General features: G+C 51.8%; 1 protein-coding gene across 1 annotated transcript; it reads right to left on the bottom strand.

The window, feature by feature from the left end:
- Positions 1–503: 503 nt before the first annotated feature.
- PDZK1IP1 (PDZK1 interacting protein 1) lies at positions 504–7,730 on the bottom strand. Its single transcript, XM_050307016.1, has 4 exons — positions 7,597–7,730; positions 3,652–3,760; positions 1,642–1,740; positions 504–1,086 (listed from the first exon to the last, which is right to left on the bottom strand). The coding sequence occupies exons 1-4, from the start codon at positions 7,667–7,669 to the stop codon at positions 1,014–1,016; spliced, it is 354 nt and encodes a 117-aa protein (XP_050162973.1). The 5' UTR covers positions 7,670–7,730; the 3' UTR covers positions 504–1,013.
- Between the last annotated feature and the right edge of the window lie 13,545 nt (positions 7,731–21,275).

Below are 21,275 nucleotides of genomic sequence, written 5' to 3' on the forward strand. Positions count from 1 at the left end.
GCCACAGCTTAGAAGTGCTGGTTGCTCCCATGGTGGCCCTGGCACTGTCCCCACCACAGCAGAAGATGGACCCTGGCTAATGAACAGCCTGGCAGGAGCAGGTTGCACTATGGCCAGCTGCCCCAGGATGGCCAGCGCTGCCCAGAGCAGCCACTTCCTGGCAGCGAGGATAAGGGATTGCCATTCACAGCCTCCAGCCCTGGGAATGGCCCCCAGCTGGCTGCAGGTCTGCATCTTGTGGTCAGTGGGATTCAGGGAGTGCTGCCTTTCACCCATTAAGCAGCACTGGGAAGTGCTGGATTGGGGCCGTGCCTCAATTTCCCCACCCAGCAAATGGTGAATTAATGCTCAGCCACCCTTTAGCAGCCCTGGGGTTGTCCAAATGCTGAGCATTCCCTGATGTCCTTCATTTTCCCAACTGCCTGAAGGCTGGGAGAGCTGTGAGATGCCAGAAAGTCCTTTGGCTGATTAGCAAAACGACTCTTTCTGCTGTCATAGGGGCAACAATTCTCTTTATTGCTCACAGGGGAGATATGTACAGGGGAGAAGGTTTGTTCTGACGTTAAAATGCATGGTATTGGTTGTAAAAAGGAGGGTGAGCTGGGGAGAAAAGAGTAGGTTTTCCATCAGCAACTCCCCAGAACGCAGCTGGAGGTGCAGGGAGGTCCCAGGCCCCCAGCAGGAGCCCCTCTGTGTTTTAAGCACGTCAACACCCTTCTGGGACTTGGGACATCAACCTCGCCAGGCAGGTGGGGTGACCACCAGGCAGGAGAGGTGGCACCTCCAGACTTCTCCTGGGGCCCGATGTCCACGTGGACACCAGCCCCCGAGGCAGAAGAGCGTGTCCCACAGGTGTGAGAAGGAAAGATCAGGAGATGGTGGTGCCGTGGGGAGGTCAGGGACCCACCACACACACAGGGGGGTACCAGTGCAGGGGGTCTCTGTGAAAATGCCCATCGCGATCGTGTGAAGCAAATTGAGAGGAGGAAGGAGGGTGGCTGGTTGGGTGCCGGCTACATGGCAGTGGTGATCACCTTCTCCTCAGGCTCCACCGTGTTCTCGTAGGCGTGCTGGTTCTCTTTGGACCTGCATGGGGAGGGAGAAGCACAGTGCTGAGCTTATCCCCAGCAAGACCAGCCCCCTCGAAGGCACCACTGGGAATCCTGACCCCGCTGGTGCCAGCTGTGCACTGAGTGAGGGGTGAGGTGGGGAGGACAGGAGGGGTCACCCTGCCAGGAAGGAAGCCAAGATCAGGGTGAAAATCCCTCTAAGTTTTGGTGAGGTCTGTTTTGACAGTCAACATCTATGTGGTGACTTGTGGCCACCTTTGGTGGCTTCCTCTGTAGGAAAGGTGTGATGCAGCATAAGAAAAATGTGGTGTAGCAGGTTACAAGGTGATGGAGGGATCATGGGGCTCAACTGTGGGGACAGGGAGAGACGAGGGAGGAGGGGATACTGGGATACTCCCTTTCCCTGCCTTCTGCTTAACCCCCTGGATGATAGAAGTCCCCAAACCCAGGTGGCATGGGACATGTGAGGCCCTGTGTGGGAGAGACCATGGCTCTGCATGTCTGAGCTGTCCCCAGGGGGACAGAACAGAGCCTGGGAGCCGTGGGGAGGAGGTCTCAGAAAGTCCCTCACCTGAAGTCGGTTGCAGCTGATAGGTATCTCCCTTCATGGCCATTGGATATGACAGGATCCTGTTTGTCCTCTACAGTCACCACCGTCTCGGCATTTTCCCTGGAGGGAGAGAAGGGAGAAGCTGAGACAGGACAATGAAGGAGCCGTGCTGGGGAGCAGCCTCCCAATGGGGATGGCACTGAGGAAGGGGCTGATCTGACACTACAGAGACAACTAAGGGTATGATCCTGGCCTCAGACATGCAACTTAGCCCCATTCCCAGCAGGACAAGGACAAGGACAAACACCTTCACTGCAGGTTTGCAGAGGCTGCACCCAGACACCAAGTGCCAGCCCCTGCCTCTGGAGCTGGGACTCCCAGCACCGGGCTGGCAGTCAGGGAGACTCATTGTCAATATGTGGGATTGTTTTCTCCTGCTAACTGGTTTTTCCAGTCTACTTCTATGTAATCTGTTGCAAAATAGTCCCCTGTGGATCCCAACTGACACGGAGAGAACAGCCAAGGCTCTGCTGGTGCTGCAGCCCTGGCACAGGAGGGCTGTACGTGTGCATGTCCATGTGAGCAAAGCAGAGCTGCTTTCTCTTGGATGTGAGTCTGGATCACTTGCAGAAGGAACCATTGGGCAGGGATGGGGTGTTTGACCTCAGCCAGAGCCTAAAAGCTCAGCTCGGGAGTGAGCCCGTAGCCCAAACAGTGCCAGAGGGGTTTATTTACGGAGGGTGGGTGCAGGTCCACCCTGCACTCACATCCCTGCCTCCTCCAGGGCAATTTCAGAGGCTTCTCCAAGGAACAGACTGGCATAAACAAGCAGCAGCTTGAGCTGATAGCTGCTGTCACAGTGACAGCGCAGAGCTGGCAGGGCGCCAGGCAGCCGAGCCTCACTGCCCGCTCTGCTGAAGAGAGGCCAGATTAATTAAAACAGGGCTCCTTCTCCCCTCAAGCCCTTCTCAGCATCCTCTGCCTCTGGGCTGGGAAGAGGCAGCCAAGCACGGGCAGCAGTGGGAAACACCATCCCTGCCTCCCACTCCATGAGCTGGGGGTTCCTTCGGTTTGAGGACAGAGGTTCCTCTTCAGGAAACAAAGACCTGTAGTCTTGGCAAATCAGAGCATTTAAATACAGGTATACACACATTGCATTATGCATTGGCCCTGAGTGCATCCCAAAGGAACCCCCCTTGAACACATCTGGGGTTGAAGCCGACCTGCTGAGTGTCATGGCACACCCCAGCTCTCCCCCTCCTCGGCCTGGAGAGGCTGCAGAATGCACAGGTACAAGGAGACTCCAGCACCTTTGGGTGCAGAGCCCAAAGCGACCACGCCAGTTCTGAGGAACCTGGAAACAGGCTTCATCCCCTGTTGCCTTTGGGCTCAGATCCAAGATCAGGTTACTGCAACTTTGCCAGTTGCTTGGCTGAGCAGGAGCAGCAGTCCGTGGCTTGGCTTGGTGGGCAGTGGACAAGAGGTAACCTGTCCCACAGAGCCTTCTTCTGATGAGTAAGGCCACCTCATTTGTCTGTCCCATGGGTTCCAGGCTGAGAGCTCTGCCATGGCTTGGCTGCCTCCCTCTTCTCCCAGCTCCTCTCAGTGCATTCTGACAGCTTGGTTCTGTCTGCTTTGCAAACAAAGCTGCTCTGAGCTTATTGTCCCATGGATATAAGGCACATGGGAACTGCACCCACAAAACCATAGAAAACCAGGCTCAGGACAGTCCCCTGAACATGTGCCCCTGCAAACCAGCCACAATGCTGCTGCCTTCTCACTCCCAGCACAGCACTTTGTCGTGGCAGCATTTGTACGGTGCAAGCTCCCACCTGGCAATAAGTAACAGGGAGCAGAGACCAGGACAGGGAGAAGAGGACGGAGAGATGAGGACAGGGAGTCTTTGCTCTCCCTGCCCAGCTCCCAGCACAGCGATCACAGTGTTCCCAGCCCTGGCACAGGGATGGAGGCTGCTGGAAGCGACACGTGCCCAGGCAGTTAAGTCCAACCCCTGCAACCTCCCACACTTACACTTTCTTCTTACACCAGAACCTGTTGACCACGAAAACGATGGCCACCAGCACTAGAAACACAACCACTGCGATGACACCCTGCGACCACGGCTGGAGGCTGCCCCGGGCTACAGGAAAAGAAGAGGACACAAGTTAGGAATTCATCCTCAGAATTTATCTGCTCAGTTTCTCTCGTTCAGCTTCAGCAGCATCCAGCCAAGAGCTTGATCCTACAGAGCCAAGCAGAACATGCTGCTGTCAATTCAGGCAAGCGTACCTGGGTGATAGCAATAAAATAAAGCACAAATAACAGTAGTTTTGCTGGTGTTTGCATATGGAGTGTAGTGCCTTGTAGCTTTGGGGTCCCTGATACAAATACATACACATACAGATGTGCTGTGGGGAGCTGGTGACTCTGTGATGAGGGAAAAAAGGGCTGGGGGACATGGAAGAAGGGAGGGAAGGAAAATGTTTGCCAAGGGGAAAAAGATAGAGGAGTTTCAGCAAACTGTTTGTTCTCCATCCCCAGATGCCACAGACATAATTCCCAGGATATTTTCCAAATACTGACGGCTAAAATAAGGACCCCGTAACAGGGACAGTGTAAAATTTGGTTATCACTCTCACAGCAAAGAGTTGTCACTGTGGATTTCAGTAAAATGCCCCATTCAAAAGCTTCCAGAGCAGCAAACTGATTTATGACAGGAAATTGAAGGCTGATGCATTCAGAACAACAACCTCAGTGCAGAGGCCAGGCAGGGCTGGTGGGGGGCCAAGCAGCATGGGGGTGGGGAGAGGGGGAGCTGGGAGCTGACCAGGATATCCCTTTGTCCCCCACAGATGGGATGGACTCACAGGTTCATTTTCCTCTATCCAGACCTATACAGGGATGCAGCCATGAGCGAGAGGGCTGTGAGATGCATTCCTGGATGTGGGAAGAATGCAAGGGCAGGGTGGTCAGAAGAGGAAACTTTTTCCCAGTCCTTGCTGGGATGGCTGCTCCTTGCCTCCCACTGGCTTTTGGAGCACTGAGATGTAGTCAAACCCATCCTTTAGTCAAACCTATCCTTAAGTGCTGTCATGTCAGCACCAAAGGACACCTTGTCCATGCAACCACATCTCTTCAGGATTTAATTACTATTTATTCAGGCATGTTTTTCCTCATCTGCTGATCAAAATGGCAACCCTTGCACACAAGAGAGGCCTCTCTACACAGGCACATGGGGCAGGTGGAGGATGCTTTACCTGTCAGCTCCAGCATCAGCCCCAGAACACTCAGATCCAGACCTGGCCACTGACACCTGCCAGGCTGAGCTGCCCCAGGATGAGAAACTGGTTCTTCAACCTCACTCAGGAACATTAGCTGAACACTTCATCTGTCTCAGAGGAGACAAATCTCTGCTATAAACAGAAAACGATCTTTCCTAGCAGCAACAGAAGTGGATTGTGTGGTCCACATGTGCAAATTCTTCATCTGTAACCAGCTTCAGACTGGCTCTGCCTCTGACAGCTCTCCTCTCCTTCCTCTGATTTTCGGGAAGGGGGCTGTCCTTTGGTAAGGCCTCCAGGTCCTTGAATGTTTACTGCAAGAAACTTTTACTAAAAAAAAACTCCACCATCAAACCAGGAAAACCAAACCAACAACACAAAACAAAGGTCATTTTGCCTCTTGGAAGTGAAATCAGCCTGGCCGCTTGACTCACCAGCAGTGCCAGTCTGGAAAGCACTGGCACTGCTGGGCAAGGGGCTCTGAGAGCAGCCCCAAACAGCATCTCTCAGCCCCCTCTCCTCACAGAGACACTTGCCATGTTTACTGCAAGGTCCCAGGGCCAAAACTGCAGCAGGAGGAATTCAGACGGAAATTCCCTCTTGTATCGGCGTGTTTGGACTGAAATACCATTGTGTCAGCAGGCTGCTGGTGGTGCTAAAGGGGGTGGGAGGGGTGGCACCAGCATGGTGGCAGTGGGGAAGAGCAGGGTTTGGCCCCCTCCTGCCCTGCCTCGTGAACAAGGATGCTCCTGCCCCTGCTGCCCACCAGCCCTGGGAGTGCAGCCCAGAACACACCCATTGCCTCCCAGCTGAGCTTTGTCTCGTTGTGCCTCCTCCCTCGCTCTGCCCTTGGCTGTTGGCCACATTTATTTATTAGTTGTAGTTTATTTTTCCTACTGGAGTCAGGTTTTCCAGCCTAAGCCCAAGAGGGGGTGGTCACATCCAGCCCTCCGTGAGGTTTCTGCTGGGGTTAAGGGAGTTCAAGGTCAACCGGGGAATGAAGTCAGTGATGACTGGAAGTGCCAAATTTGGATCTCGTGATCTTCCAGCAAAGGAGGGGAGAAGATAAGTGGTAGGAAATTTCCTTGGAGTGGCCGTGCTCAGGAGGTACTGGATGTTTTTGCAAGGGAAACCTCGCTAGGACAGCGATTTCCAGCAGATTTCAGAGACTCCAAAGCCAAAAGGAAAAACACCCAACCAAAATCAAGGGGTTCTGACTTTGAGAGACCACGTAGGGCCTGGCTGCAACAGGAGAGAAGGGTGGTAGGGGAACAGCAAATGCCTCCACATAGGGCTGAAATCCCGCATGGGGAACTTGCATGGGCATAAGAAAGGAGGAATGGGAGCCAGATAGAGGCAAGAGCTTGATAGGATCTACTCCAGGTGTGACTGTGGGGATCTCAGCCCTGGGGGTGGCATTGCCTGGCTAGAGCTCCATCAAGCACACCAGGAGGGATGGCCAAAGGGTGAGTCTCACCTGTGGAAACAGGACTGTGTTCCTGGAAGAGGGATGCCCATCCTGGGACAGCCTGTCCCTCAGGCTCTGCCACTTCCTCTCAGTTTCACCCCATGTCAGTGATGGGGTTTCCCCTCACCAACAAGATCCTGTAAGCCAAACTAAGCACTGTGGAATCTGCAGCCCTGGCAGGCCTGTGTCCACACATCTGCAGCTACAAACCAGACCAAGGGAAGTGCCAATGCCAAAATAAGCCTGGACACTTGTTGTAACTCCATTTCCATGCTCAACAGCTGATTTGAAGACACAGATTTTTGATATATCTTTCCCGAGTGCTTGGAAAGCATCGGCTGGCCCCTGTCTTTTCCGCTCTCCGAGGAAGCTGTGCCAGGCTCTGAATCCTCATTAAAGGGTTTCTTTTTCTACACTCTTTCCAAGCAACAGCAAAACTTTCAATCCTGCTGACAGTGGAGACCCCAGACTGTTAAATCCTCAGCAAGTTGGTAAACAAACACAGGAAGAGTGGTCAGGGCTGGGGCTTCACTGAGAGAAGGGGGGAGGGAATTTTCCAGGACTTTGGCAACATCAGATGAGTTTTAATTACTCCTCATTATTTCCAGCATTAAACATGCCCTTCAATGAATTTCCTAAAAATAATGTCCTAGCCATAGTAAGTTTCCCTGTTAAGTTTTTCAGAAGGGAACAGGAGGGCAATTTGCAGAGGAAAATATTTGCTCTCTCTCCTCAGCAATGATCAAAATTACAGATTAACAGGAGAATCTGCGAGCTCAGGGAGTGACCCAGCACAGCACTTGCCCAAGGACGAGAGTGAGAAAAAAGAAGGGAAAAAAAGAAAAAAAGAAGAAAAAAAAAAAAAGCCGTAAGAAAACAAATTACTCATCTCGGTGCACAGTCCTGAGAGAGGTAAATCAGAGCTGCTTTATCTCCACGTAAGCAGGTAAGATAAACCTCAGGTGGCAGTTTCAGCCTTCGGCAAAACAGGTAGAAAGTCTCCATGCGCCAGCTCCGGCAAGACCTTCCAACCCCCGGGACACCCTCCCATCCCGATGTGCAGCCGGAGCTAAAGCTTAGGCAGGAGCTGGGATGTATTTTCTCTTCCCAAGAGGCTCTTCCGCAGCTGTCTCTTGTCCCCCGCCAACCAGTTCCCACTCTCCTGGAGCTCGGTGCCTTCCCCTTGCCTCAGTTTCCCCGGGATATCAGGCAGCTGCCTGCACTTACCTTCTTGGCAGAAGGCAGGCTCCAGCTCCAGGAGCAGTCCCAGGAGGAGGAGGAGGAGGCAGCGGGCAGGCATGGTGGCAGGCAGGGCCGGGGGCTCCTGGGGTGCGGAGGAGCAGCCGGACGCTGCACTTGGGCACGCCGCCCTCCCACAGGAATGAGCGCTTGGTCAATTATCAAACGCATTAACGAGGGAGGCCGATGCTCTCACCTGCCTATTCAAATCCTGCTGCGGGAACTGGAGGAAGGAGGTGCCTCTTGCTTTGTCCCGCGGAAGCTGGCGGGGAATTTGGGGCACGGTGACTTGAACCTGACAGTCCCCTTAGGCAGGGCGTGGAAGGGAACTCGGGCACAAAATATTTGCATCAGTCCAGAAGGAAAAAGCAACATCCAGGTGGGTAAAATTCTTTCCCAGTGAAGCTGCAGTGCTTGGGGATCGTGGTGTGCCCCAAGTCCCCGTCCCCACTGGAGGAAAGCGGAGGGAAGTCCAGTGATGCCCCAGTTCTGACATCCCTTCCCACCCTGTGGGACTCCCACTCATTTCCTTGCTCTTCTCTTTTCAGCAAGTGTCACTAACAACCCGACAAAACACATTTGTTACTTGAAAACATCAATTTAATAAACCAGACTCGGTGCCAGGTACTGCCTCCCACCTCTCACATCTTGTTTAATTGTGAAACTATTAAAAAGAGCAAACACAGCCTTCACTTCATTGAGTCTTCAGGGCTGTCTCCAAAACTGCTCGACACCAGAAGAGGTAGAAACACCCGAAGACCTGCAGCAGACAGCAAGGCTCACCCTTCACATCAACTGTGCAGATGCTGCAGGATGGGGAAGATTGCAAGTCCTGAGTTAAGGAGTTTGCCAGCCATCCAAACCTGGCATGGGCTGTGAAACCCAGCCCATGGAAGAATAAAAGCTATTTGTCTTCAGAGCTGAGAAACTTCACTTACTCCTGAAGGAAATAATAAAACTGTGAGCCACGGGTTTCGTTGTCGCTCTTCTTGTGGTGTGTCAGAGCAGCTCTGCAAGCCCAGGCTCTGGGAATCCCCCTCAGCAACATCTGAACTCCCAGCCTCTGGGTCTGGTGATCCCCCCTCCAGGGACCCTGCCTGGGTGCTGGGTCCTGCCATGGGAGCCCACATGTGACCCCTGCTCGGGAATGAGCAACATCCTCAGGAATACATACCACGGGTGCAGGATTGACCTCCTTCGTCCCTCCTCTTTCCCCTGTGTTTAGAATAATGTCATTTATCCTGAAAACAGACCAGAGCTTACTTGAGCTGCACAAGATTGAAGGACAGTTACTAATTCTTTCCCAAATTCCTTTCCATGACCAGGTAGGTCCCCACCTGCAATGTTGGATGATCCCATTCCCAACCCCTCGAACTTCTGCTTGCAAACTCTGTGATGCAGGGACTTTCCTGCTGCATCGGGCAAGGAAGTGTCACAACAGGGACTGGCCCATAATAAGGCCCTGTAAAAGCAATCTAATCATGTTACAGAGGAAAAGGAACAGCTTCTGAAGAAGTAAAATGAGAGTGAACTTCGAGTTCCCTGTTATTGCTTCCACATTATCTGGGAAAGCATCCAGAGTCTGCCATCTTTGCTGCCTGCCTTTTACCTGTCCCTCCCAGCAAACTCCCAGCAAAAACAGCCGAGCTGTTCAGAGCAGAAGGCCTTATCAGCAGATCAGAAGTCCTAGAGAAGCCGGTCCTGCTGCTGTCCTTGGGAAATTCAAGGTCTGAGACATTCTACTGTTGCCACCCATCCCTCAGCCACGCCTGGGGCTGCAGCAGGTGGCTGATGAGGTTCCCTTCTCCACATGTACTCCAATCTTCCCATCACAGGGCTCTGCTCACTCCAGGGACCCTGGGCTGAATTTTCAAAGGCAGGGATGCCTCGAGGATGTGCCTGTATGCTAGGATGTGTTGGGGTGACAGGACGTGACAGAGCAGACCCTGAGCTGAAGGCAGGGCTGCTGTGCCTCCCAGACAGGGATCTTGATGTCAGCTCCTTCCTGAGAAGCGAGTAACACATTACCGATTGCACATTCCCACATTTACATGAAATTCAAGAAAATTCAATTATTTAATCGTTTCGGGCTCGCTGATGAGGCCAGGGAATCACACCCGTGCTTATCTCAAAGCCTCTCTGTGCTCCGATGCATGTTTAGCCCAGGGCAGCTATTAGGAAGGTATGTGCCTTTGTGGAGAAAGCTCCCATGGCACCTGCTTGGTTGCATATCCCTGGGTCTGGCCTGGGGGCATGAGAAGTATCAAGTCACTGTAACAGCAGCAGCCTTGCTGCAAGGGCAGAGCCTGAAATTTCGACAAATAATTTGCCAACCGGCTCCCCCTTTTGTCATTCTGGCCCTGGGCTGGGACCTGCAGTGGCAAGTAGCTGTGTGTTTCTGCTGCAGAGTGCTGGAAATCTTGCTGTGTCTCTCATTTAAGCCTTCAACATTGCCCAACCATGGTGAGTGAAAGCCCTAGAGGTGCATTTTATAGGCAAGGGAAACTGAGGCACAGAGGGGCAAATCACCTTGGCAAAATTCAGCCAAACCCAAGTGGAGCCAGAGCCAGAGCCAGAACAGTTCTCTGTCAGAGACCTATATGAGCAGTTGCCTGTACAACAGATCTTCCTAAAAGCAGGGATTGGAATTTCAGGATATCCTCCAAATATCGGAGGTTATTTCCTCTAAAAGATAGGTAATTTTTAGGAAAAAAATAACCTTTGCTCAAAGCAATATTCCTGGGTGATGTGTTTCAAAGCACAGATGCCAGTTCCTCTTTGAAAAGTGCTGCGGGTCTGTGTTTTAATGGAAGTTGTTTTTCTTTCTCCTTCACTTCCTTCCTTCCTCCCTTCTTCCTTCCCTGTTTCATCCTCTCCATTTCCTCCCCCTCTCTCAAACAGAGCCATAAAAATTAAAAAAAAAAAAAATCTATGAGAGCAACTTTGAACATCCCCTAAAGAAGAGATTGTATTTTTCCTAGGGGAAAAAAAAAAGTAATTATAAATTTGTTACATTTCAATAGCTGCTAAAAAACATCAAAAAATCCCAAACAAAAAAACCTCAACACAAGCAAATAAAAAACCCCCACAGACCCAATTTTTAATTGCTTGTTTCTTTTGACATTTGCCATCAAAACCAAATATTCCTTGCTTGCGCCAGAATTCTCTCATTTCCCGTTGACACTTGTCTTTCAAATCCTGCCCAGTATGGATGCTGCCAGGAGAGAACTAGGAGCTACAACCACTGTGAAAAGGGCATTTTCTTGGCCTGGTGTGCCAGTGTGGATAAAAGGCAGCAGAAAAAGGCAGATCCTGCTCAGCTTGTCTTCTTCCACCACAGCTCTATACCCCCCTTGTCTTTAAAAATGCCTTTAAGCTGCAATATGTTTTCTTATTTATGTGCAGTTGAAAACCCCAGGTTTCAATGGTATGGCAAAAGCGAATCACCCCATGCCAGCCTCGTCCTCCCCATACCACCCAGGGTTCAGCTGGACCATTTGTTCCTCTTCTGAACACACAGACAGGGTCAAGGAAAAAAACACCTCTTGGCATTTTATTAGACGTTTTGTTACTCCATTTGTGTGTCCCCCAGGGCTGATGCTAATCACAAGCCTCGAATAAACAGCAGGGAGACGTGGTGGTGGCCCTGATCCATGTGGTAGTGGCTGTGATCCCTCTTGGTCCCTTCATTTCAGGAGAATGTTGATTTTCCCCTTCTCCTGCCAGGCAGCCTGGATGCTCCAGTGGGGTGAGCCAGGACCTCACCTGTCAGGGCACTCGCTGGGAGGTGGTACCCAGAACCTGAGTGTGATGGGACACAGACATGGCACCAGAACTGGGCTCCAGGTGTGCCCTTCGTTTTCCCTGAAGATCTGCTCAGTAGCATCACTGTGGCCCGTGAGTTTTTCATGGGACCCTCTGGATTATATTTTTTTACATCAGTTGATTTTGGCACGGATCTCTGGGCAGCATTCACACCCTAAGCTGTCTGTGCCTGATGCTGCAGCTCCGTACATCCAAGGGTCAGCAATGGCCTCTCTCCTCTGTCCGTTGTCCTCTCTGAGCTCCCTGCTCCTCTGTCCCTGACACCAACAGCTGCCACGGCTCTGACAGCACATTCACATCAGCCCCAGGCCCCACAGCCTTGGAAAATTAGGCTGAGAAGACACCTCCCTGATCTGTCCCACCTTGCCCTGGGCTGGGAGGAATCAAAATAAAAATCCCCGAAATGAGAAGAAAATCCACCTGCCTCTGCTGCGCCTTATTGTTGGGGGATGAGCCTGCATCCGTGACTCCCCCTCGGCTTTCCCATCCGTCCAGGGGGCATATTGCACCCCTAATCATCTCTGAGTGTGGGGGAAAGCACCACTGCAGATAGGCAGGATCCCAATGTGATGCTCAGAGAGGGAGAACGGAGCTGACTTCGCTCTGGATATTCCCTCCTGCTCAGAGATACCGAATGGAATGAATAATTTGCTATCCGATCATCTCTAATCTTCATCCCATAAAATCAGCAGCAAGCTGGGAGGGTTTTTGAAGCCTCCAGCTGCATTTGCTGATAAGACAGGAGGCAGGAAAGATTGGAAGCCCATAAAAATGATAATCTCAGGCTTCAGTGTAACTTGGTGGAAGGGTTTTCTCCTGTCCTTTCATTAAGGATGGATTTCATGATCCTCCTTAAATAACAACAAGCCTTCTCACGAGGAATCTCCCACCCGAAAACTGATTGCATCGTCATTAGGAAACAGGAGGCCAAGAAGCCAGAAAAAAATAGATGGAGCACAGCTTAAAGCGAGGGCCAAGGCCAGGGGGTGGGAGGAAAACAGGGGATTGGAAGTAATTTCTGAACACAGAGAGAATCTTTAGGCATTGGGGCTCTGCCTGGGAGAGTCAGGCACCAGCACCATGCCAAGCTGCTAGCTCTGGGCCTGGCTGTAAAGCAAAGCCTCATACTCTTCATCTTTCACCTCCTTGACATGAAGAGAAATATCATGTCCCATTTCAGTGTGGTTTGATACAGCATCCTCATCATTGTTCCCAAATTCAGCGAACTGGGAGAGAAGAAGGAAGAGGAAAAAACCCAACTCATCAACCTTTTCCATGTGAGACTCTCAACGAAGATGGCCAAGAAGGAGAAGAAAGAGGTGGCTGACTTGGTGGGAGTGGACAGTTTCAGAAAATAATTACCTCAGATTCCAGAATAGGAGAAAATTAAAAGTGTAAACTATAATCAGATGTTAAGTTGCTTTTCTTCTGCTAATTGAAATAATGTTTTCTCTGCTACCCACCCTTTCAGATGCTAATCCCTATCAAACATGGACTTACAATTACAAATTCATAGGCATTTTTCCCAGGAGCAGAAATTGCTTTGCCCTGTAACCTCTAAGATGAGGTCTTAATAGGAATTCACGAGCAGTCGCTGGTAAAGCTTCATTAGCTGGAGAGAATAGACAAGGGCAAGTTGCAGTGCTCCCTAACCACTCCAGGGAAAAATTAATTTAAATTACTTTGTAAAGTAACAAGGCCAGATAATGTGTTTCCTTCTTGGATTACTGTTTTCCAACACCCTGATGTGCTGACAGATTAGGTTACTTTGCCTGTCTTGACGGTGGTCCACGCTAAGTTGTGATTTATGGAGTGCAGGAGCCTTTGGAAGAAGAAGCACTGACCCCTTGGGCCAGAGTGGGATGGAGATGAGATGAGGACCCGGCTGGATCTCACCAGGCTGGGTTGCTTGGAGGCTGTTGGTGTGGCAGCCACCTCCAGCATAACTTCAATGCAGCCTAGAAGAGAATCCTGGCTATTGAAGGTGACACTTCAGCATTTTCCTGGTTGAAAACTGATCCAAGACTCCTGCAGCTTTGGAGCAGCTCTGGATTTGTTTCTCAGAGGCCAGATCCTAAGTAATGCTGAGTCCACTGTTCCCAGGGGCTGGACCAGTTTGGAAAACCTCTTCCAGAAGTCCCTCAGCAAAGGTACTGCATGGGGCTGATTCCCAACCAGCTAAAACCTAAAATGCACTAAAATATTCTGCAAACCAAGTCAGCAGCCCCAGAAATTAATTGGAGGGCTGTGATTTCACATATCCCCTCCAGCCCTTGCCAACCTTACCCAAAAGGAGCTATAATTCTCTTCCCCTGGCACCAGGCTGGATGGTCTTCATGCCAGTGTGGGTTTATGGAGCTTTGCAGTGAGCCAAGTGAGGGGCCACAGGAAGATGGGGCGATAAGGGCTTGGCAGAGGGGCTGTGACTCTTCCCAGCACCCTGGACTCGAAGCTGGGCTTCTGTGGGCACTGCCAGTGCCTGGCATTATTAACCTGAGACTTGTCACACAGAGTGGGCCAGTCTGGCTAAATCCTCAGGGGACAAGAACATCATTCAACGAGGAGACAAAGAGTTCAAAGGGCCCTTCGGCAACAAACAGCGCTGATCATCTCAGCTGATTAAATAGGTTCCCAACTGATCTGGGAGTCCTAGGAGACCAGTCTGAAGCTGGGAAGATTTATGGACAGCTACCTGAATTGGAGAGGGAATGTATTGATTTTATTCCTGGCTTCTGAAGGGGATTGCTGCTGTTTTTCAGAGCAAAGATGGGGCTGGTGAGAGATGCACTGAGACAGAGGGGTAGATAGATAGGTAGAGGGTTGCACAGACAGAATCCCAACCCATCTAATAATTTTCTTGTCCCCACTTAGCTGGGGGAAAATAAAAACCCCATGGCACACAGTTCTACATTCTGTCATTCTCCCATCTGAAACTACAATACTTCAAAATGGGATTATAACCCCAAAGATGAGGTTTGGTGTCACCCCAGCTTCTGCAGTCACTTAAATTTCTTTCATCCTCATCAGGAACCTATTGCTGTTCAAGCCTTGACAAATCCTGGACCACCTTTGCTGGTGACAAGCCCTGTGTTTTGATGGCTCCAAGCACAGTTAAGTGTGGCCTTGAGTTTTCTTAACTCTGCTGTCTTGCATCAGGCAGTACCCAGCCTCCTGGAAGGAAGAGGAGCATCAAGGAATGCCATGTCCCATGAGGACACCCCTGCATGGCCATCTAGGCCCCCAGTGGGTAGAGAAGAGCCTGATTTCAATAGGGCAACCCTACTCAGCACCATCTGAGGAAGATGATTTTCTTCCTCCAGCCCCACAGCCTTGCTGGGAAAAAGGAAGGGGCCTGGCCAGAGTGAGGAGTGTTTCCAACACAGGAGATCAGCCTCAGCATCCTTGAACCCTGTGGTTCAACCTGCACAGCCCTGCCAGCAGGCACCAACCCTATCTATTTCCATGCTCCTCAGCAGGGGTAGCACATTTTCAGGTGGCATCTCTCTCCTCTTCCTTCTCAGCACCGGAGTTTTTGCCTGGAATACGCAGGGGAAAAAAAATAACAGGGCCATCGGCAGCAAGTGAAATGAATCTAATAACCTCCACTTCTTTTCAACAAGCTCCAGTTGTTGCTTTACAAGTGTACTCCAACCCCGGCAAGTGCCAAACAAAAGCTCCCCTCTCCTTCTCTGAGCCTGTTAAACAACCTTATTATTTCAGCGAGCTGCATCTGCCGGGCGCGGCAGCCGCGATTACCATAACACAGGGGCACGATTTGGCCTGGATGCTTCCCACCTCCCCCCCTCGATTCTGCAACAGGCGAGAGTGTTGGTCCGGTAGAAAAATAAAATGAAAAATAAAGGGCAGGGAGAAAAAAAAAAGATTGAATGCATGAAGTCACTTTTCTGGCTGCTACCCAAGCAAACAGATGCAGGTAACAGAGGAGATGGGAAAAGTCACGTCATCTTCTCCTCTGAGCAGTGGCTTCTGTTGCTGGGGAAGGGAGTGGGAGGGACATGGAAAGGCCAGAGGGATTTCATGTGAGTCCAACGACTGAAAGACGACGTTTCTGGGAATATATTGATGTTAGGAGAGCTTTTGGGGAACCTTAACCCATTCCTGAAGCCTTGGAGGCTGCCAGCCCAACCAGGATGCTATACTGTGGCCAAGTCGAGTACCGTGAGATGGGGGCAGGGATCCAGGGCTCCTGAGGGAGGGATGGGATTGATAGGAAAGGGATGAACAATGCCCAACTGAGCCGTTGTGCCACAGCAGCTGAGAACAGGCTGCACTTGGATCCGGCCCTGAACAGGTTTTGAGGACAAAAGGTGAACACTCCTGAGAGATGCCTTTGCCTGGGACTGAGGAGGAGAGGCTGTTTCCAGGGAGGGACATTAATTAGAGCTCAATAAATAGCAGGGGATTGGCACAGCCACCGGTGTTCCCACCGGGAAGTGTGATTCTTCCCAGGGTCACCTCACTTCTGCTGAAATCCCAGGAGACTCAGCAGCCTGTGCTTTGCTGGCAGAGCCAACAGGGAGCTGGTGAGCACAGGCACAGAACCCAGTGCCCCATCATTCCAGGAAGTGGGGACTAAGTGGACTAAGACCTCCACAGCCTGGCTGAGCTGAGGGGAGCACCAGCTCTTCCAAACTTTCCACCCCAAAGTACAGAATTCTGCAGAAAAATAGCTGAATTCTGCGGGAAAATAAGAGGAGAGGAGAGGAGAGGAGAGGAGAGGAGAGGACAGGACAGGACAGGACAGGACAGGACAGGACAGGACAGGAAAAGGAAAAAAGGGAAAAGGAAAAAAGGGAAAAGGAAAAGGAAAAAAGGAAAAAAGGGAAAAGGAAAAAAGGGAAAAGGAAAAAAGGGAAAAGGGAAAAGGAAAAAAGGGAAAAGGGAAAAGGAAAAGGAAAAAAGGAAAAGGAAAAAAGGGAAAAGGAAACGGAAAAGGAAAAAGAAAAGAAAAAAGAAAAGGGGGGGGGAAGAAAAGGGGAAAAGGTAAAGGAAAAGGAGAAAGGAAGAGAGGAAAGGACAGCCTTTACATACTTTATTCGGAGGACACCAAGGCCCCCCTAAAGCCCCAGAGCCGGCGCTGCGCTCCCTCTGGCGGGCGCGGGAGCAGCTCCGGCTCCGAGTCGGCCCCGCCGCTGGCACTGATCATCATCAGCCGCTGCGGACGGACCGATGTGCCGTCTGTCTGCGAGCGGGGGTTCCCCCAGACCTGTTCACGGCAGGCGCCAGCCCGGAGACGGCGGTCAGGGCGGTGGTGTTTGCATTGCCAGCCTAGGGACAGTGTCCCCGCTGGAGGGGACAGATGGGCTCCCCTTCACACCACCCTTCTGCCTGTCCCGTTGCGGGGTGTGGATGTAGGACCTTATCCCCAGTCCCCGGCACCTGCAGGCAGCGATAGAGGGGCAGCTCGGAGCAGGACAGAGCCAGTTGGAGGGTGGGTGGCCCCAGGGACGGGCAGAGAGCCGAGATAGGAGCAACGGCTGCCACTGCTGGGCCAGCTCAGCCTTCCTGCCACCCTAAGAACACCCTGTGAAACCATTTGGTACCTGCTGGGGATGGTTTGGTGCCACCTGACCCAGAAAAAGGGAAAAAGCAGCTCAGTGTTTGCTTGGATGAGGCAGAGAGCAGCTTGGGAGTGATTTCTGCTGATGCAGCCAAAAGCAAAACCACCCTGGTGTTTTGTCTGGTGGGGACAACCAGTGGGGCAGCGTGCAAGGGACAGGGCACACGTCTGTGAACATGTCATGGGCTTGGGTGGCTTGAAGACACGTGCAGGACTGCACTTCCACATCCATCCCAATGTGTATTTAGGATGGGTGCATCCATGGACGTGCCCACAGGTGTGGGACCTGCAAAAATGAGTGTGTGCATTCGTGAGTGTGTTTGTGCACCATCACACCTGTAACAGCACACGGGCCGTGCATTTGTGAGCAAGTAGGGTGCACACTCACCTGTCGTGTGAAGGGAGGGGTGTTTGTGGAGTGCCAGTGTATTTGTGACTCCTTGTCACACGAGTACTGATGTGTCACTGCTGACACACCTCAGTGCTGATCCACACTGGAGCCTCACCCAGGCCTGTTCCTTGCCTACTCCTTGTCCCAGTATCTGCAAAAAACACAGAGCCTTCCCCACCCCAAGCAGCAGCTTCCCACCCCCAGCACCCATAATGGCACACTGCTAACAGTCTCCATCTCCCTGCCAGGCCACCCCCACCAGCTCCCATTTTAATGCCATTCCTTGGGGTGGAGCAGACTGGATGCTCAGAGGAGCAATGCTGGGATGCTGGATAGTTGCAGGACACACGACTGGGAGGGTGTTGATGTGTTTTACTTCAGCTCCAGCAGTGTGTGAAGGGATATGTCACAGCAAGCAAAGTGCTCTGGAGATGTGACAGCTGCTGTAAAGCGTTCCCTTGTTCCCATCCCCTCCCAGGGAGCCTTGGATGGGCAGCAGATGAGACTGTGGCTGGACCCTTTAGACATTCAGGAGGGCCTTGTCTGTGGTTTCTGTGGGCTCTGGGCAAGCCCTGGGGCAGCAGGGTGCTACTCCTGCCCTGGAGACTGTGATGAGGATGGTGATGATGGTGGGAGCAGGACAGCTGTAGGATAAGGATAATCCCACTCCCTTCCCTTCCCTGGGCTTTGGCCATCTCACCAGCTACACCTCTGGGGTTGGACTGTCGGTTGTTCCCACCCACAAAGGGTGAACAGGGCATGCAGGCAGCCATGCTCCTCTGCCCACTCTGTGCTGTGATGCTTGGCCTTTTTGGAGCCATTCACTCCTCCCAAGCTCTGCTCTGGGTCCCACATCAGGAAGGAGCACGGCCTGATGGCACCTCACACCTGCCACCTCCACCTGCTGCCAGCCAGCTCATTGATGCAATCCGGGATGCTCTGCCATGGCTTTCCCGGACACCTTTGGGCAAGCCCTCAAACCTCTCCCAGCCCAGTCGCCTCCTCCCCTTGTTTCCAGCATTCCTTTAGCGACACAATGCCAGCAGAAACCTGCCTGTCATTTTGCACCGAGGAGCACGGCACGGCCGTGGCTTTGCCGACCTCTTTGCCAAAAGCGCTTTGCTGCAGGACCCATTCCCCCCTTGGCACGGTCAGATTAAGCTGGTGCCCTATAGGATTTACTGGAGGGATGGGCGGGGAGCAAAGCCCCCGGCCCAGCCACGTGCTGCCGGAGGGTTCGGCCCCGGCACATCAAAGTGCCTGGGCAGCCTTAGCCGTGATCCAGACGCTCCCTCCCATTTCCTGCTGGATTCCCGTCTCGCTCCCTGTGCCCGCATCAGCAAAACAGAGCGCAAAAATAGAGGCTGGGCTTTACCAAAACACAATAGTAAATTGTTCCCCGGAAAGGTCACTGGGGCGGCTGAGAATAGCTTCAAGATCAGGGAAAATGAATGTCTACCGGGGGGGGGACAAGTATGAAGGTGCCTGCTGGACCCTCCGTCACTGGTGCAGGTCCGTTCTCCTGAGCCCCTGCAGCCTCAGAGCATCCCCATCCTCCCCCACCCACCCCAGCCCAAATGAGCTGTGGGGCTCTCCCCGCATCCCAGGACCGATTTTGGGATGAAAACTGGAGAAAAATAAATAAATAAATAAAAAAGAGAGAGTGAGGATAAAGGTGAAAGGAGAGACAGGAGAGGCAGAGAGAAAGAGCAGAGGTGGGAGGAGAGAGGGGATCCTGCTTGCTGCTCATCTCCTTGCTGTGTGTGACAGCGCGGTGTCCCCTGGGCACCGCTGGCCGGCTGCAGCCTTTGTGCGGCGGTGGGAATGTCAGGGATGAGCCCCGGGATGAAGAGCATATCGAGCAGTCCCAGAGAGCCATAAATTACTCCCTCCTGTTGTCACTGGCCTGTCTTAGCGAAGAGGAGAAGCTTTCTCATGGGTTGCCAGGGTGGGAATGTTTGGGTCCTGTCGTTCCTGTCAGCATATTTAATTCAATCATGTGGGAATGCCCTTAATGAAACAGGTCCTTGCTCCTGGCTTCAGCAGTGTTCCCAGGCAGGGCAGCCAGTGCAGGCTGCCCTCAACATGGCTTTGCCAGAAAGGCTGTAATTAAAAACGAACAGTGAGGCTTGAAAATGAAAGCTGCCCAAATTTTGGTTGGTTATGAGGTTTTTTTTGTTTGTTTCTTGCACACCCCTTGCACCTTCTCTTTTATTTATTTCAATTTTATCCCAAAGTCACTTCCTCTCTGTTCTCACTCCCCAGTGTCATCCGTGCAACGGAAAGGGAAATTTTCTGCCCCTGAGAACCTGCCACCGGGTTCCTGCGACACATTAGAAACAAGGGTGAACAAAAAATACCCTTAAACACACCTGTTTCAAGTTTGTGAAGAAGACAACTATTTGCCAAAAAGTTTCCTGCACTGCAGACCAGAACCCCCATCACCTTGTGGTGCCACCAGTGAGAGATGGTGGCAGTGCCAAGGGCAAGGCCACCCACAGCACCCTCCTGCTGCGCTGATCCCTTCTGTGCCGTGGAAACCAGGACTCTAAGGTGCTTTTCCCAACCTTCTTTTCTGTCTCCCCACCACCAGGGTCAATCAGGAGTGATGCACATTGGCCATCCCACCAGGGAACCGGTGGCATTGGCAACCTCTCAGCCCTTTCCATTGGTTATAGAGCCTATGTATGTGCCTGGAGTGCTTTCAAACCTTCACCTTGAGGGTGTTTTTCCTTTTACTGGCGGCAAAAGCTGTGTGGCCATGAAGGACTTTTTAACTGAAAGGAGATAAAAAGTGGAAGGGGGAGGTGGAAGAAAAATTGTCCTGGTGATGGAAGGAGGGAGGGAGAGAACCAGGAGGTGGGAGGCAGAGATAACCAGTGGGTGAGCTATCAGCTCGTGCTGGGCTGGCAGCAGGACTAGATGGGTTAAAGCAGCTGTGCAGCCCTGATCTCCCAACTCCAGATAAACACCCAGCAGCCACACACTGCCTCACACCTACCCCGTGCCTGGGATGAAACCAGCCCAGTCCTGGCTACAGGGGCTTTGCTCAGCCTGGCTGTCAAGGGGGGCCCCATGTCCCTAACCTGGGACTGTGCCTGGACAGGGCTCACTGCACCCCCAGGTTGGAGGTTGAAATGGGGTCCCCTCTTTCACACAGGGGGAAATGTCACCCAGAACTTTTAAAAGCAAGCATTGGCTGCTAGTCTGCTGTGGAGGAGGCTTTAGCAGCTAAACTTTTGAGAGGGATGCTTTAAAAAAGCCAAGGATGCTCTAAAAGGCTTTGTTTAGGTAGGTAATGGCTCTGAAATTCGCAGAAATTAACGACAAAAAAAAATACTTGAGTCACCATTCCTGTTCATCTGCTCTGTGCTGTTGGTATGATGTTGACCACCAACAGCAGCATGGCATTGTGTATATATATATAAAAATATATAGTATATATAAATTAATATTATATATGTAATATAATTTATATATATTAACATGCACATAGTCAATGGACCACTTAGCCTGTAAACACTCCCTAATTAATGCTAATATTTTTTGAAAAAGCATTTGTGCACATGGCTGTGATAACTTTAAAAAAAAAAATTAAAAAAAAAGAGGAATTACTGTCACTGCATATTAAACCATGGCCGAATTGTCAAGGGAAGTAGCACGGCCCCCCCTCCTCCCAGCAGCCCCTTCCTTGCACAGTCACCCTCTCCAAAAGGAGGGAAAAGGCCCTTGGAGCCTTTGGGGGACCTGCAAATAACGTGCCGGGCCGGGGGGTAAGGAAGCTGGTAACGCTCGCATTGCTTCATCGCCCGCCTTCCTTCCTGCCGGCCCCGCGCGTTCTTCCTCCCGCCTGCTCCCTCTGCAGAAGCC

The sequence above is a fragment of the Myiozetetes cayanensis genome, unplaced genomic scaffold, assembly GCF_022539395.1.
Source record: "Myiozetetes cayanensis isolate MyiCay16 unplaced genomic scaffold, myiCay2020 scf12, whole genome shotgun sequence".
In the NCBI taxonomy this organism is placed as follows: Eukaryota; Metazoa; Chordata; class Aves; order Passeriformes; family Tyrannidae; genus Myiozetetes; species Myiozetetes cayanensis.